An 18,042-nucleotide genomic window follows, 5' to 3' on the forward strand; every position below is an offset into this window, starting at 1 on the left:
GCGCGCAGTTTCTGAGATGCTAGGTGAAGGCGACCCGCAGATAGGTCTGTAACAGACGCCTAAAGCGCCGAACCATCCCTCCGCGCCCGCGACGTTTCCGAGGACAACACCTCCCAGCAGGCCCCGCGGCCCCACTCAACTTCCGGCCAGAACACATCTGCTTTCCTGTGTGAGGGTGAGGCTTGGGCCAGGTTCCCCGGGAGGCTCATCTCTATTGCGCAGCGCTACGGCGACCCGCAACTCCGAGGCTCGGCTGGATGTTGAGAGTTGAGGGAGCAGCCGTTTCGGGTGGGCCCAGGGGAGGAGCTGACAGGAATCGGCGTGGGTCCCGCTCTGAACTACATTTCCCAGAGGGCCTGGTGGCCTGCCACTTTTCTCGCAGGAATTCGAACGTTTCGTCACTCCTGGCGGGACCCTTAGATCTGGGAGGTGAGATATTTTGGTCCCCAGGAGAACTGGCTCAGGTTGCAAGTTCCCATCCGGGATGACTCGAAGGGGCTTAGGTAAGGATATCGAAGGCCGATGGGGAGCTGGCGCCTTGGGCCCCTAGGGCGGAGCGGCCTGAAAGGGTGAGGTCGTGTTTGGGAGGCCGAGGCGGGCGGATCACGAGGTCAAGAGATCGAGACCATCCTGGCCAACATAGTGAAACCCCATCTCTACTAAAAATACAAAAATTAGGCCGGGCGCGGTGGCTCACGCTTGTAATCCCAGCACTTTGGGAGGCCGAGGAGGGCGGATCACGAGATCAGGAGATCGAGACCACGGTGAAACCCCGTCTCTACTAAAAATACAAAAAAATTAGCCGGGCGTGGTGGCGGACGCCTGTAGTCCCAGCTACTCGGAGAGGCTGAGGCAGGAGAATGGCGTGAACCCGGGAGGCGGAGCTTGCAGTGAGCCGAGATTGCGCCACTGCACTCCAGCCTGGGCGACAGAGCAAGACTCCGTCTCAAAAAAAAAAAAATACAAAAATTAGCTAGGCATGGTGGCGCGCGCCTGTAGTCCCAGCTACTCGCAGGCTGAGGCAGGAGAATCACTTGAACCCGGGAGGCGTAGGTTGCAGTGAGCCGAGATCGCGCCACTGCACTCCAGCCTGGCGACAGGGCAAGACTCTGTCCCCGCCCCACCCCCCCACCCCCTAAAAAAGAGGGAGGTTGTGAAATTGTCTGGGAGATAATAACACTGCGGCTTATGTGCGGATATGGGATACCTGTCACTGTGGAGGTTGTGGCTGTGTGTTCCCGTGGTGATGTGTGATTGTGACTCTGCGACAGTGTGGGGTGCCTACGATTGTGCAGCTGTAATTGTGTGTTTCCTATGGTGCGTATGTGATTGTAACTGTGTTGCCGTGTGTGGCTCCTTGTGGGCAGGTGAGACGTGCATGTCGCCTTGATTTAAGTGTGACTGTCCCTAAATGTATGTGGCATTCTGTGTATGAGTATGGGGTCCCGTCAACTGTGCGATTGTGACTCCAGAACTCTGTCTCTAGGAAACCTCTCTGAGGTCTGGTCAGATTCCAACCCTGGACAGCAGTGAACACAACCTTTCCTCTGAGCCACTGGAATTGGACAGGATGCCCCATTCTCCTCTGATCTCCATTCCTCGTGTGTGGTGGGTAATGGGGCTAGGGAAGACCTCTTACTTGACTAATCTGGGTACCAAGAAAAACCTGGTGTCTCACAGTTACTCTTCCCTCTCCCAATTTTACCTTTCTCCAGGTGTCACCCAGAAGAGGAGGAAAGAATGCATGATGAACTCCTGCAAGCAGTATCCAAGGTGTGTTGGGGTTTCCTCTTTTTCTTCTGAAAATTCTTGCTTAATAAAGGAATGTCATTTAATTATAGGTCCCTATAATTTTCCCATCACAGAAAAAGATGGTTGTTCCACTTATGCTTGCTGAATTTTCTTCTCAAATATTTATTCTAATTTAAAAATAAAAGGATGATTAATTTAGAGATCTCAAAAACACGGCATTACCAAGAAAAAATAAAATTTGACCACTCAGATAACTAGTGTTAATATTTTAATGTATTTTCATTATTTGTCAAAAAACAAATTTTATTTCATTTACCATTTGATGTTCTACATTTTTGCAAAAAAAAGTGTCATAAATATTCTCCCATGTCATCAAATGGTCTTGGGAAATACATTTTTGATGTTTGCAAAAACTATGGTATATACTTTTTTTCAAATCAGACATGCCAGACTTCTAAATCCTCATTTGAATATATATCTGTACTTACACCTGCCCACCCCCACAGGTTTGAATTTGGGTTTCTGTGATTAATAATAAAATTGAACATATTGGGCCGGGCGCGGTGGCTCACGCTTGTAATCCCAGCACTTTGGGAGGCCCAGGCGGGCGGATCACGAGGTCAGGAGATCGAGACCACGGTGAAACCCCGTCTCTACTAAAAATACAAAAAATTAGCCGGGCGTGGTGGCGGGCGCCTGTAGTCCCAGCAATCGGAGAGGCTGAGGCAGGAGAATGGCGTGAACCCGGGAGGCGGAGCTTGCAGTGAGCCGAGATTGCGCCACTGCACTCCAGCCTGGGCGACAGAGCGAGACTCCGTCTCAAAAAAAAAAAAAAAAAAAAAAAAAAAATTGAACATATTCCATATGTTTATTGGTTTTTAGTCATCTTTTGTGACATGTCAGTTCAAATCTTTACTCATTTTTCTCTTGGAATAGCTCTTATTGATTCGTATGAGTTATTTATATAATCTGGATCTCAGTCCTTTATTGATTATGTTTTCCTACTATTTGGACTATTTCATCACTTCCTGTAAGATGATTTTATGATAAGTTCTAATTTTTAAAAAGCTGAGTTTATCAATATTTTTTCTTTATGGTTAGTGCTTTTTGTATCTTTTTAAATAAATCCTTCCCTGTCCCAAGGTCATGCAGATACTCTCCTATATTTATGCTTAAAGCCATAAGTTTCACTTTCATGTTTAGATATTTTATATAGTTGCAACTGGTTTTTGTATATGTTATGAGGTAGGAGTATACATATACAGATTCCCCCCTCCTTATTAATACCCAGTTTATCAATACCATATATTGGAAGATCTATTGTGTTCTCATTGGTCTTCAAATATACCTAGTGTCTATATGTGCATGGGTATATTTATGAACTCTTTATTCTCTTCCATTGATTTTGTATATTCCTGTGCCAGTATCATACAGTCTTGATTAGCTCTTCTCCCTTGATGGTAATCTGCCTTGTCTTCCTCTGACTGTTTTGTTTTTGGCTTTCTGTAATTTTAGTGTAAGATATAGAAATGTGTTTTATTTATCTGCTTGGGATTTGTAGAGTTTTAAAATTTATGGATGGATGTCTATTATTAGTTCAGGAAAATCTTCAGTCATTATGCCTTCAAAAAGCCCCTGTATCATTCTCTCCCCCTTTCCTTCTCAGGTTCTAACTAAACATATGTTAGAATTTCTTCTTCTTTTCTGTGTCTTATCTCTTTTTGGTTTTTAGAGTTGATACTTATAGCTGAAATCAAAGCAATCAAAAGAACCTTGCCTCATCTCAGGAGGGGCAGTGGGCATGGTAGGCAACTACAGAGTTTTTGGATTCTTCCTCCAAGTGATAATAAAAATATCTTTATTCAATTTGTGTTTCAACACTTCTAATCTTGGGGAACTCACTAAATTGTAAGGTTATCCATTCACCAGGGATCATTTTATCTGAAAATTAGAGGATACATACTAGGATAGAGGACTCAGAATAGTGACAATGTTTTCTCAAGGTGTAAATTTGGAACTCTGAGTGGGCCTACTCTCAATTTTTAAATTGTATGTGTTTGGTATAGGTGCAGAGAAAATCAGGATAAGAATAAGTCTAACTAAGTATTTTGTGTAAGGCCTGTCTATCTGAATTTCTTTTAAAGAGGACTGAGTCTTCCCTCTCTTGTGCCAAAGCCCAAATAGAATATCTGCATCCCCTCTCGCATCAGTCTCTAGTTACACTTCTCATTTCTATAGAGAAGATTGTTGCCCAGTATTAATGGGAATAACTAGGGACATGTAGTATACTGTAGTAGACAATAAATTTTTTTTTTTTTGAGACGGAGTTTCACTCTTGTTTCCCAGGCTGGAGCTCAATGGCATGATCTGGGCTCACCACAACCTCCACCTCCTGGGTTCAAGCGATTCTCCCGCCTCAGCCTCCCGAGTAGCTGGGATTACAGGCATGTGCCACTACGCCCGGCTAAATTTTTGTATTTTTAGTAGAGACGGGGTTTCTCCATGCTGGTCAGGCTGGTCTTGAACTCCCAACCTCAGGTGATCTGCCCACCTTGGCCTCCCAAAGTGCTGGGATTACAGGCATGAGCCACTGTGCCGGCCGACAATAAATTTTAAAAGAAATGCCGGGCGCGGTGGCTCACGCTTGTAATCCCAGCACTTTGGGAAGCCGAGGCGGGCGGATCACGAGGTCAGGAGATCGAGACCACGGTGAAACCCCGTCTCTACTAAAAATACAAAAAAAAATTAGCCGGGCGTGGTGGCGGGCACCTGTAGTCCCAGCTACTCGGAGAAGCTGAGGCAGGAGAATGGCGTGAAGCCGGGAGGCGGAGCTTGCAGTGAGCCGAGATTGCGCCACTGCACTCCAGCCTGGGCGACAGAGCGAGACTCCGTCTCAAAAAAAAAAAAAAAAAAAGAAATAAAGTTTGTTTTCAGAAGTTAATCTAATGTTTAATCAGGAAATATTTGAAACATCAAAATATTTGAAAATTAGAAGTAAAACAAGGATATACCACATTACCATGTTATTTAACATTGTTTTATAGATATTAACCAAAACACATAAGAAAAAAACTAGGTTAAAAATTACAAAAGAGGGCATAAGATTATCACTTTATAGATGATGTGACCGTGTACCTGAAAAACCAAAACTGCTTGTGATCAGCATTTTGAAATAAGCAGGATTCCATATGAAGCAAGCAAAAGAAAAATTTTTTCCCTCATAATTTCTACTCTCAACCCTTTCTGTGGGTTAATTTTTTTGTTGCCCTGGATAAGAACTGGTACAGACTATAATTTTTATCACTCTTTGATATACTTTGATTGTTTTCAGTCACAATTTAGTCTCATTTTACTAATTACAACCTCTAGTTCACTGTAATAATATGTGAGTTTCATTTAAAGCCTCTTCTCTTAGCTCAGAATTGCTTCAAGCTTACAGTATGAAAGAGGGACATAATTAAGCTTCTTGATTTCCTCGCCCTGAGCTTCTATTTCTCCTGCCTAAGTCAGTCTCTGGATCCTATGAGATTAGAGCAGGGGTAGGGAAAAGGAGGTAAGGAAAAGAAAAGTCTTTCTTGACTTGTTTTGGTATTGGTCTGTTTTGCCTTGATGAATGTTCAACACTCCTTTGTTAGGAGACACCATTAAGAGTTTCTCAGAGAAGCCCCTGCTGGAAACCTCTAATTACGTTTCCTGGGATATGCACAGCACGTATCCTTGAAATGGCTACTTATGATATCTGTCATACACTTCTGCATTCCGTGATCCATTCCTTTGTTGAGGTCACTTTGTCCCTTTATTGGGTCCACATCTAGTCCAAAGAGGGGAATAGGTACTAATCTTTGTGCCCACTAAGCTCCAGAGAATACAGCAAAAATTATTCCAAAGTATCTCATCATTGCACTTTGGACCCTGGAGTCTAAAGGGGCCCTCTTGCTTGTCCTAAGGTGAAGGAGAAGTACCCTCATTTCTCCTATCAATTGGGAATGTGTATCCTTTTATAAACAAAATTCTTGGGACACTGAGTGTCCTGTAACTTAACTGAATTCTGACACTACCCAGAGTTAACACACACACCATTAGTTAAGAGGCTCAGTCCCAGCTGGTCATGCCTATAATCCCAGGACTTTGGGAGGCCAAGATGGGCGGATCACTTGAGGTCAGGAGTTTGAGAACAGCCTGGCCAACATGGTGAACCTACATCTCTACTAAAAATACAAAAATTAGCTGGGTGTGGTGGTGTGCACCTGTGGTCCCAGCTACTCAGGAGGTTGAGGCAGAAGCATTGCTTAAACCTGGGAGGCAGAGGTTGCAGGGAGCTGAGATCGCACCACTGCACTCCAGCCTGAGTGATAGAGTAGACTCAGTCTCAAAGAAAGAAAAAAAAAGACTCAGTCCCACAAGACTGTACCTGCTTCAGACACCAGCCACAAGTCTAAGGCACTGCACTTCTGCCTAGCCAGCCAAAATTGAGAGGTTCCCGTAACTCTCCTTCAGGTTCAATAATTCATTTGAATAACATATAGAACTCAGGAAAGCACTATACTTATGATTATAGTTTTGCTTTTTTGTTGGTTTGTTTGTTTGTTGGTTTTGAGATGGCGTTTCACTCTGTTATCCAGGCTGGAGTGCAATGGCACAATCTCGGCTCACTGCAGCCTCCACCTCCCGGGTGGCAATTCTCCTGCCTCGGCCTCCTGAGTAGCTGGAATTACAGGCATGTGCCACGACACCTGGCTATTTTTTGTATTTTTAGTAAAGATGGGGATTCTCCATGTTGGCTAGGCTGGTCCCAAACTCCTGACCTCAGGTGATCCACCTGCCTTGGCTTCCCAAAGTGCTGGGATTACAGGCATGAGCCACCGCACCTGGCCTGATTATAGTTTTATTACAAAGGATACAACTAAGGAACAGCAAAATGGAAGAGATGCATAGGGCAAGGTATGGGGAAGGGCCTGCATATCTGGAAAGGGTCTTAAAAGTATTTTTGCCTAAGAAAATGTCTGAAATGAAAGATTCATTCAGTAGTATTTATATTGTGGAAATTTCTGCTACCATAAGAGTATAAAAGTTGAATTTGTTTATGTTAATAGGGAATAATTCTTATGACAGTCTTATAAGAATTATAATTTCCAAGAAATTTAAAGTATGCTGTTGTCTAAGTGATACTTTAAGTTTATGTTTAACCCGTTTCGCATTTTAAAAATTCAAGAAATGGGCTAGGCGCGGTGGCTCACGCCTGTCATCCCAGCACTTTGGGAGGCTGAGGCAGGTGGATCACTTGAGGTCAGGAGTTTGAGACCAGCCTGACCAGCATGGTGAAACCCTGTCTCTACTAAAAATACAAAAATTAGCTGGGTGTGGTGACCGGCGCCTGTAATCCCAGCTACTCGGGAGGCTGAAGGAGGAGAATCTCTTGAACCCAGGAGGTGGAGGTTGCAGTGAGCTGAGATCGTGCCACTGCACTCCAACCTGGGCAACAAGAGTGAAACTCCATCTCAAAAAAAAAAAAAAAAATTTCAAGAAATGTTAAAAGACATGAAAAATGGCAGGGCATTGTCCCACTACCCAATCCTACTCCCCTTAGGTGGCTACTCTTTTTGCTGTTTCTCTTAGCATTTTTCCTATATTTCTAATTAATATTCCTATATTGCTATTTTTTGATACATATTTTCCAGTGATTTCTAGGCAGGTAACTATGGATTGAGATTTCCCATACCACAGTCCTCATTTTTTGTCCACGCAATAGAATTATATCACAATTTTTCTTTTCTTTCTTTCTTTTTCTTTTTTTTTTTTTTTTTTTTTGAGACAGAGTCTCACTCTATTGCCCAGGCTGGAGTGCAATGGCATGATCTTGGCTCACTGCAACCTCTGCCTCCCAGGTTCAAGTGATTCTCTACCTCAGCCTCCCGAGTAGCTAGGATTACAGGCGTGCACCACCACGCCCAGCTAATTTTTAAGTAGACACGGGGTTTCATCATGTTGGCCAGGCTGGTCTTGAACTCCTGACCTCGTGATCCTCCTGCCTCGGCCTCCCAAAGTGCTGGGACTACAGGCATGAGCCACCGGGCTCAGCTCATAATTTTTCTTTCAATCATTGCTATCCCTGTGATTAGGACCTTGCAGACATTGTTAATGTGAGCCAAGTAAAACACCAGATTCTGGATTCTTTCTAGTACAATTTGTATTTTTCTCAGAGCAAATTGCCTTGTTTCTTCTTTTGCCTGATTTTATGTATGTGTCGCTATTTTTTTCAAATTCTCTAACATTGCTGTCAGTTGCCTGTCAATATTTTCTACATGATCAAACATACTAGCTCCTTAGTTTTCTTTGGAGATGTCTTTCCTGTAGTCCTCACTTCTTCTGTTTCTAGATGCTGTTCTCTCAGTCTGCTGCCGGATGATGTTCTAGGATTTGCCGTTTATAATTATACCGACACTTTCATCACCATTTTCATGTTAGTTTTCCAGTTTCTTAATATAGTACCTTTTTTAGTTTTGATGGAACATGCAGCCCAGTAGCTTCCTAAGAAAAGCCACATTGGAAATACTTTTATCATTCCCTGCAGATTTAAAATTGTCTTGATTTAATCTTCATAGTGGCTTAGTAATCTGACTGGCTATAGAATTCTAGGTCAGAATTTATTTTCCTTTATAATATTAAAGGAATTGCTTGTTTTTTTCTTATTTCAAATGATGCTATTGAGAAGTCTATTGCCATTCTGATTCCTGAAAACTTATGTGATCTGTGTTTTCTTCCTGGAAGCTTTTAGAAACTTTCATTTTTGTTTTCCCCTGATATTCTGAATTTTTACTCCATGTATTATAAGGTGTGTTTGGAAGCCCCTCCCATTTTCCCCTCTCTTGGGGCATAAAGGGAAAGGGGGGAGGGGGAAGAAACTCACTAATTGAGCTGAATGCATGCTATTTCATATCACTGGAAAAGTCCAGTCTATTTGTATATCCCTTTGTACACAGGATGTGTATCTTCTGATATGATAGGATTCACCCTCTTTAATTTTGCTTACTGTGTCCTTTCTTGCCACCTCTACCACCATCTTTTTCTTTTCTCCTTTCATTGTGAAAGCATGTTTGTTGTTTCAGGGGCCTGTGATGTTCAGGGATGTTTCCATAGACTTCTCTCAAGAAGAATGGGAATGCCTGGACGCTGGTCAGATGAATTTATACAAAGAAGTGATGTTGGAGAATTTCAGCAACCTGGTTTCAGTGGGTAAGGATAACTATTCCCCAACATTCAGAGTCTGCCCTTGGAAATGTCTCCTTTCTCCATTGTGAATTATTTGCTTCATGTAACCAGCTGAATTTCTGCTCCCTGTTCCCTAAGGAATGGTGTGAGTTGAAATAGAATGGAAGAGTTGGAAGTGGGCAGCTCCAATGGGCTATAGCTGAAGCTTCATCTTCTCCATCTTTCTCTAGTCCTTCTTGTAGTGGTATCTCTTCTTTGATCACTAAGGGACTGGATCTGATTTCTGGGGAGCCCACAGCATAACCACGTCCCATGTCTTTTCTTGTGAGCAGGACTTTCCACTTCTAAGCCAGCTGTGATCTCCTTATTGGAACAAGGAAAAGAGCCCTGGATGGTTGACAGAGAGCTGACTAGAGGCCTGTGTTCAGGTAAGTAAGAGGTGATGGCTCAGGAGCAGGGCTATAAAGAGATATACTTCTGAGATGTTATCAGGAAGCTCCCTTTAAAGGCCCGAAGCCTCTTCCATATAAGCTATCCCACTTTTTTTTTCTCATACTTTCTCCCTAGACCAATATAGCAAGTACCTCCCTGGCTATAATATACTATAATTATTCTACTCACATTTTAGTTTCATTCCTTCCTATGATACGCTACGTTTAGACTTGTGTAACAGTAAACATTCCCACCCTAAGAAATAGATGTAAGTGCATGTGTGTGTCTTTTTCTTTCCCTGTGCTTGTTTTCATTTTATCTACTTTCAGCTATTTAACATCTTTGACCAGTTTGTTCTGGATTTAATAGCTCATTCTTTCATTTATCAAACATTTGATTATTTCTTACTTTAAAACAAAATTGAAATATAACATACACACATTAAACTACATGACTATGATTGCATAGTATGGTGAAATTGATAATGGTGAAACCACTACTAGGACAATAAATAGAACATTACTAGCACCTCAGAACCCCTTCTCTGCCCCTTCCCAATCACCAGCCTCTTTTTCCTCTCCCAAAATAAATACCATCCTGACATTTGGCACCATGGATTCGTTTTGCCTATTTTTGAACTTTGTATAGACGCAATCACACAGTATTTAGTCTTTTGCCTTTGGCTTTTCTTGCTCAACATTATGTTTATGTGACATATCTATGGTGTTGCATATATCTGGTGTTAGTTCATTCTTACTGGCTATGTTATATTTCATTCTATGAATATATACATATATCTATATATATTTTTTTTTTTTGAGATGGAGTCTTGCTCTGTTGCCCAGGCTGGAGTGCAGTGGTGTGATCTCGGCTCACTGCAACCTCTGCCTCCCGGATTCAAGCGACTCTCCTGCCTCGGCCTCCTGAATAGCTGGAACTACAGGCCTGCGCCACCACGCCCAGCTAATTTTTTGTATTTTTAGTAGAGACAGGGTTTCAACATGTTGGCCAGGCTGGTTTCAAACTCTTGACTTCAGGTGATCCACCCGCCTCAGCCTCCCAAAGTGCTGGGATTACAGGTGTGACCCACTGTGTCCTGCTTCATTCTATGAATATTTTTTAAATTATGCTTTATATATTTTAATTACTATAAGTGTCCTTTCTACTGTTGACAGTTGGTTTGTTTGCAGTTTTTAGCTATTACACATAATGCTGCTGTGAACGTTCCTGTGTATAACTTTTGGTAAATATATGTACACATTTCTTTTAGGTATATACATAGGAGTGGAATTACTGAGCAATAGGATATGTTTGTGTTCAACTTTAGTAAATATACCAATTTTCCAAAGTAGTTTTACCGATTTGCAGTTCTACTAACAGTATGAAGGTTGCTATTGCTCTGCATTCTCACATTCTTACCAGTTATTATTGCCAGCCCGTTTAATTTTAGTTATTCTGATGTGTGCGTTCTGTGACATGCCTGTTTAAGTTTCTTGGCTAAACTTAGTCAGTTGTCTATCTTTTTCCTGTTGGTTTCAAAGAATTCTTTTTATATTCTATGTATCAGCCCTGTGTTTGATTATACATGATGTAAATATCTCCCACCACTTTATATCTTGCCTTTTACTCTTTTAATGGTACCTTTTGATGAACAGAAGTTATTAATTTTAATGTGGTCACAGTTGTCTTTTTCTTTATAGCGTCGCTTTTTTGTGTCCTGGATAGGAATCATTGCCTACCCCAAGGTCATGAAGATGTTTCCTATGTTATATTCTACTAGCTTTATTGTTTTACTTTTTCCATTTAGATCTACTTTCTAGAGATCACACCACTGCACTCCAGCCTGGGCAACAGAGCAAGACTCCATCTCAAAAAAAAATATATATATAGATATATGTATATATTCATAGAATGAAATATAACATAGCCAATAAGAATGAACTAACACCAGATATATGCAGCACCATAGATATGTCACATAAACATAATGTTGAGCAAGAAAAGCCAAAGGCAAAAGACTAAATACTGTGTGATTGCGTCTATACAAAGTTCAAATACCAACTTCTATACGAAGTTGGTATTTGTATGTGTTGTGAGGTAGGGGTCAAATTTCATTTTTTTTCCATGTGAATATCCAGTTGACTTCTTAATGTTTATTGAGATGACTGTCCTTTTCCCATTCTCTATAGGACTACCTTTGTCATAAATCATGTATTCCTATTTCTGTGAGTCTATCTCCGAATTCTGTTCCTTTGGCTTATTTGTCTATCCTTGTGCCAATACCACACTATATTAATACTGTAGCATGTAATAAATCTTATCTAGTAGAGCAAGTTCTCCTGCTGCTGCTTAGTCCTTTGCATTTTCATTGTAAATTTTAGAATTAGGCTGGGCGCAGTGGCTCACGCCTGTAATCCCAGCACTTTGGGAGGCCGAGGTGGGTGGATTACCTGAGGTCAGGAGTTCGAGACCAGCCTGGGCAACATGGTGAAACCCTATCTTTACTAAAAATACAAAAATTAGCCAGGCGTGGTGGCGGGCACCTGTAATCCTAGCTACTCAGGAGGCTGAGGCAGGAGAATCGCTTGAACCAGGGAGATGGAGGTTGCAGTGAGCCGAGATCACACCATTGCACTCCAGCCTGGGGGACAAAAGCAAACTTGGTCTCAAAAAAAAAAAAAAAAAAAAAATTAGAATTAGCTTATATAGAGTCATTTGAAACTTAATCAAAATGCCAAATTATTTTTTCATGAGAATATTAATATCAGTTTGTGGAGAATTAAGACTTTTAAATAGCAAGTCTTATAAAAATGTTTGACTTTTTAATTTTATACACTAGTCTGCTAGGTGCTGTACAGTTTAGAAAATGTGTAGGCTTATTAAGAAACTTGTTATCTAATGTAGGAGCTAGAACATTGCTGTAAATAATTTCTACAGAATAAGAATCATCAATGAGAAGATCAAATAGGAAATTCAGAAGAAAGTTGTAAAACAGTCAAAAAATATGGAAGTGGAAATTGATCCAAGTAGAAGTTAATGGTTGGAGTCCTAGAAGTAGATGTTGTTACCTATGGAGTTAGCATTGGAAATAGAAGATCCATGCCTCCCTTGAGAAAGAATTCTGGTTTTAACAAAGCTCTAGGAACCTAGGGAGGAGTTTGTGAATCTTCACTTTTTCCCAGCTATCAGTTGATCTTAGCTGCCTTTAAGTATTTTTATTTTTTTTTTTTCTTTTTTTTTTTGAGATGGAGTCTCGCTCTGTTGCCCAGGCTGGAGTGCAGTGGCACAATCTCGGCTCACTACAAGCTCCGCCTCCCGGGTTCACGCCATTCTCCTGCCTCAGCCTCTCCGAGTAGCTGAGACTATAGGTACCCGCCACCACGCCCAGCTAATTTTTTGTATTTTTTAGTAGAGACGGGGTTTCACCATGGTCTCGATCTCCTGACCTCGTGATCCGCCCGCCTCAGCCTCCCAAAGTGCTGGGATTACAAGCGTGAGCCACTGCGCCTGGCCATGTTTCTTTTATCCTTACATTGATATCTGTGTATTTCTTGTTATGGTCATTTTTTCCAATTTTATGGATTTGTTTTCATAAGGAAAACCTTTTTCCTGTAGATGTATTTATAGTGTTGGTTGGGTAGGTTGCTCTGGCTTTGTTCTAGGTAGATGCAGTGGTACAATCTCCATATGATTTCTCTGGCTGCAATCAGTGTCAGCAGTGTCTGTGAGTTCCTCAGGAGCTTAGGGCTTGGTTGTTAGTGGAAGCTGTGATGAGGCTTTTCTGGGATAGGGATGCCACCTATGCTGGTCCGTATGCCCAGCGGTGTTGGTGATAGTTCATGGGTATGCTGGTTCATGGGACCCCAGGTGGTGTATTCAGACACTGGTGGTAGCTGCTCCATGAAGGTTGATCCCTGGGCCTCCAGGTGGTTGCTCAGGTGCTGGCAGTAGCAGCAGTGGGCCACAAAGGTGGGCAGGTCCTTGGGCTCCTTATTGGCATGTATGGCATTGATTATGACAACAGCAGTAGTTAGCCAACTCTTCGGGCTTTGAAGCAACATATCCAGGTACCAGCAGTGGCAATGGCAGGCTGGATGGGCCATTCTCTGTTCCTCTAGGTGGTGTGTACATTTTGATGCTTGCAGTGGTGTTGGCAGCAGGCTGGGCTGGCCTGTCCTTGGGTCACGGCAGGGGTGTATGGATGCTAGTGACGGTGGGTGGGCTGAATCAATCCCTGGGCTCCCAAACAATAGATGGTGGGCACTGGCAGGCTAAGCAAGCCCATTCTTAGGCCCCCAGAAGACATGTTCAGGCATTGGTGGCAGTGTGAGGAGTGAATTCATCCCCACACCCCTGGACATTACATATAGTCAGTGGCAGGGTCAGCACCAGGCATGGAAACCCTGTCTTCTCGCCTCTGAGTGGTGCATGTGGATTCAGGCTGTGGTGGGTAGGGTGGGTCAATTTCCATGCCCCCAGACAGCATGCCTAGGCCCTGATGGCACATTGGCTCTGCGCTTTCCTCATTTGCAGGGATGGTGCATGTGGGCACCAGCAATGGCCAGCAAGGTGAGTCGATTCCCAAACCCTCAGATGATGTGCGGAGGCAGCAGCTTTGGTGGGCCAGGTAGGCTTGATGTTACGCCCTTCGACGCTGCCCAGCACTAGTCTTAAGGCCCCCTGAAGGCACTTGCAGATGCACAGGGACCCAGCTGCTTGGAAGTAGTGGTGTTCCTGTCAGTGGCAGTGGCCCCAGGCAGGTGGCTCTCAGGCTCTGGGGAGCACACACTTCAGCTCCCTCTGTCCCAAAGGCAGCCTCCAACTCTGCTGTACTGCTCATTCCCCAGGGTGTAGGACTCTGAGTGCTGGACTGGAGTACTGGGGACCTAGCCACACCAATGGTTCCAGCCATCATTGCAGTGCTGTAGCCCTCTACATGGACATGGGGGGAAGCCAGCAGAGCTCCATGGATGTAAAGATGGAGGAACTGTTGAGTCCCAGGGCAGGATGTAGTCTGGTGGGAGCTGGGCTCCCAAAATGGCACCATGCTGCAGTTGCTTGGGTTTGTGGGAGGGACCCAGCATGAACTCTGTATCTAGAACAGTATTATGTAGACACTGGGCAGCTCCCTTTACTAGTCTTAGGGCCATGAGGGCTGAGGGGCTGTTTTGTGGCTATGATTGCAGGAGTCCACAGTGGGAATGTGGTCTCCCTTACCTTTCCCCTACACTCTTGGCTCCAAGCTGATCCCGACCAGGCCAGCTGCTTTGCTTCTCTCTTTGTGCCTCAGAGGTTCCCTGTTACTTCCCTGCTGAATTCTAGTGTTCTGTCATAGATGCTCAGTTTGGTGTATGATTATCTACTCGCTGTTTTGGTCCTTCTTTGTGGAGGAGGTAAATGCTGGGTGCCTCTAGTCATCCATCTTGTAACTCCACTCTAAAAATGTATTATTGAGAACAATAAATCTAGACTCATTTATTGCCTCAGTAATTCTTTAGGTAGTTTGCCAGGAGCTGAGTATATATTAGTGAAAATATAAAACATTTCTTGATTTCATTGGATCTATGCAGATTATATAATATTACAAATAATAAGTGCTATTAATAAGAAATAGCAGGAAGATCTGAGGCCTAATAACAGGAAGACCATAATTTAGACTGAAGATCAGTTATGGCCTTCTAGAGATATGCTGTTTGAGCAGAGGCTCAAATGATGAGCAGCAATTAGCAGGGCCAACAATGGTGATAGGATGAGGGGTATGCCAGGCAAAGGGGAGATCCATGTGGGAAGGCCCTGAGAGGCAGGGAGAACTTGATGTGCTTGAAGGACTGAGGCTTCTTGAGCAAGTGGAAGTGGAGTATAACACAAGGTTGGAGAGGTAGACAAGAGCCTCATTATTTTTTTTTTTTTTTTTTTGAGACGGAGTCTCGCTCTTTCGCCCAGGCTGGAGTGCAGTGGCGCGATCTTGGCTCACTGCAGGCTCCGCCCCCCGGGGTCACGCCATTCTCCTGCCTCAGCCTCTCTGAGTAGCTGGGACTACAGGCGCCCGCCACCACGCCCAGCTAATTTTTTTGTATTTTTAGTAGAGACAGGGTTTCACCGTGGTCTCGATCTCCTGACCTCGTGATCCGCCCGCCTCGGCCTCCCAGAGTGCTGGGATTACAAGCGTGAGCCACCGCGCCCGGCCGAGTGCTTACTTTATATCAGATTATTTATATACGTTATTCCTCATCTTTTTAGCAATAATAAGAATCATTCCCATTTTAATAAACAAGGAAAAGAGGGCTCAGAGGTTGCCTTAAAGCATAGAACTAGGGCTCACTGTTTATATGTTGACATGGAGTTCCATTCTTCTCATAGAGTACATTTCACCCTATCTTAACTCTCTTGTGTCTCAAACTTGAGCCGCCTTCCTTCTCAGTCACTGCTATGACTTGAATTATTCATTTCTTTCTCCCAAGGTCAACGTCACAGAATTCCAGAGCAAATTATTTTCAGTGAGTCCCTAACCCATATCATGCTGTATGCACAGACGAGATGTACCTGTCTACTCTTCCCACCAGTTGTGTTCAGCATATTAGATTTGTTGGAGGCTAGTGATTTGCCAGTATACCATTGCACAGTCACTGAACTCCACCCGCCCCCGCCATTTAAACCTTTCAACCTATTTATTATTCTTAATAATCCTTTCATGTAGGTCTGACAGTTATCTACAAATTGCAAAACATACAGTATCATACTCTGTACATGTGAGTATATGTTTATAAACGTGTATATAATTAGAATCTCTCACCCATGGTGCATGCCCTGGAGCAGAGGCAGCATCCTGCTGGCCTGTCCTCCTCCATGGCCCTCCAGCTTAACCCCTGCCTGGCCATGCTGATGGCCTTGCAATCGGAGCTCCACAAGCTGTACGACGAGGAGACACAGAGCTGGGTCTCAGGCAGCGCCTGTGGGGGATCTGGGGTGGGGGCAAAGAAAAATTTAAAAAAAAAATTAGAATCTCTCTATAATATGGAGGATGGTGCTGAACACTGTGTATTCACCAAGGCTTAAGGCGACTCTGGTTCAGACCAAAATTTGAGGATCATACAGGTCATCTACTTTCTGAATCCACATCCTCAGCTTCTATTATTACCTCTCCTAATGTCTGTGCTTTTCTTGTCAATTTTACAGATTGCCTTACCACCTTTGAAAACTAAGTGTATAATTTCTCAGATATTCTTTTCAGTTTAATTCTCCTATTTCTTTTTTAGAAGTTTTAACTTGCCCAGAATAGGAAAATTTATTTGCCTTTGTACTTTCTTTCAGATCTGGAATCAATGTGTGAGATCAAAATATTATCTCTAAAGAAGAGACATTTCAGTCAAGTAATACTTAACCATGAAGACATGTCTACTTTTATTCAGCCCACATTTCTTATTCCACCTCAAAAAACTATGAGTGAAAAGAAACCATGGGAATGTAAGATATGTGGAAAGACCTTTAGTCAGAACTCACAATTTATTCAACATCAGAGAATTCATTTTGGTGAAAAACCCTATGAATCTAAGGAGTATGGGAAGTCCTTTAGTTGTGGCTCACTCGTTACTCGACATCAGAGGATTCACACTGGTAAAAAACCCTATGAATGTAAGGAATGTGGCAAGGCTTTTAGTTGTAGTTCCTATTTTTCTCAACATCAGAGGATTCACACTGGTGAGAAACCCTATGAATGTAAGGAATGTGGAAAAGCCTTTAAGTATTGCTCAAACCTTAATGATCATCAGAGAATTCACACTGGTGAGAAACCCTATGAATGTAAAGTATGTGGAAAAGCCTTTACTAAAAGTTCACAACTTTTTCTACATCTGAGAATTCATACCGGTGAGAAACCTTATGAATGTAAAGAATGTGGGAAAGCCTTTACTCAACACTCAAGGCTTATTCAGCATCAGAGAATGCATACTGGTGAGAAACCTTATGAATGTAAGCAGTGTGGGAAGGCCTTTAATAGTGCCTCAACACTTACTAACCATCGCAGAATTCATGCTGGTGAGAAGCTCTATGAATGTGAAGAATGTAGAAAGGCCTTTATTCAGAGCTCAGAACTTATTCAACATCAGAGAATCCATACAGATGAAAAACCATATGAATGTAATGAATGTGGGAAGGCCTTTAATAAAGGTTCAAACCTTACTCGACATCAGAGAATTCACACTGGTGAGAAACCCTATGACTGTAAGGAATGTGGAAAGGCTTTTGGTAGTCGCTCTGACCTCATTCGCCATGAGGGAATTCATACTGGTTGAATGACAATAAAGTAAGACCATTTTGTTAACCTTTATAATAAATTTTTTTAAAACAGGTAATGAGAACAAATTAGGATACACATTATCAAAGGTTCTCCTATGTATTAATTTTTAAACAATACGATAACAAAGTACCAAGTACCAAAACCTTGGTGGCTTAAAACAAGAGAAATTTATTCTCTTACAGTTTAGAGCCTGGAAATCTAAACTCAAGGGTGCTGACAGTTTTAGTTCCTTCTGAGGACTCTGAGGATCTGTTCTATGCCTTTTTCCTAACCTCTGTTAACAGCTGGCAGTCCTTGGCATTCCATAGCTTTTACATACACCATTCCAATCTCTGCCTCCATCTTCACATTGC

At 42.7% G+C, this 18,042-nt stretch overlaps 1 protein-coding gene across 3 annotated transcripts; it reads left to right on the forward strand.

Annotated features, from left to right (window-relative positions):
- Positions 1-71: 71 nt before the first annotated feature.
- ZNF829 (zinc finger protein 829) lies at positions 72-17,713 on the forward strand. Of its 3 annotated transcripts, none has more exons than XM_055250928.1 (6): positions 72-175; positions 1,487-1,608; positions 1,716-1,773; positions 8,859-8,985; positions 9,294-9,389; positions 16,705-17,713. In XM_055250928.1, exons 2-6 carry the CDS (start codon positions 1,571-1,573, stop codon positions 17,682-17,684), a joined length of 1,299 nt encoding a protein of 432 aa, XP_055106903.1. In that variant the 5' UTR covers positions 72-175; positions 1,487-1,570; the 3' UTR covers positions 17,685-17,713. The 3 variants fall into 3 exon arrangements, with proteins under 3 accessions (XP_055106903.1, XP_055106902.1, XP_055106901.1); XM_055250927.2 differs by having other exon boundaries at positions 149-429; XM_055250926.1 differs by lacking the exon at positions 72-175 and adding an exon at positions 394-503.
- Positions 17,714-18,042: the final 329 nt, after the last annotated feature.

The sequence above is a fragment of the Symphalangus syndactylus genome, chromosome 17 (genome assembly GCF_028878055.3).
Source record: "Symphalangus syndactylus isolate Jambi chromosome 17, NHGRI_mSymSyn1-v2.1_pri, whole genome shotgun sequence".
Lineage (NCBI taxonomy): Eukaryota > Metazoa > Chordata > Mammalia > Primates > Hylobatidae > Symphalangus > Symphalangus syndactylus.

Coding starts and splice junctions, on each gene's coding strand:
- ZNF829 (XM_055250928.1), top strand. CDS start 1,571: ATGCCCCATTCTCCTCTGATCTCCATTCCTCGTGTGTG. Junction 1,609..1,715: donor ATCTCCATTCCTCGTGTGTG/GTGGGTAATGGG, acceptor ACCTTTCTCCAG/GTGTCACCCAGAAGAGGAGG. Junction 8,986..9,293: donor CAGCAACCTGGTTTCAGTGG/GTAAGGATAACT, acceptor TCTTGTGAGCAG/GACTTTCCACTTCTAAGCCA.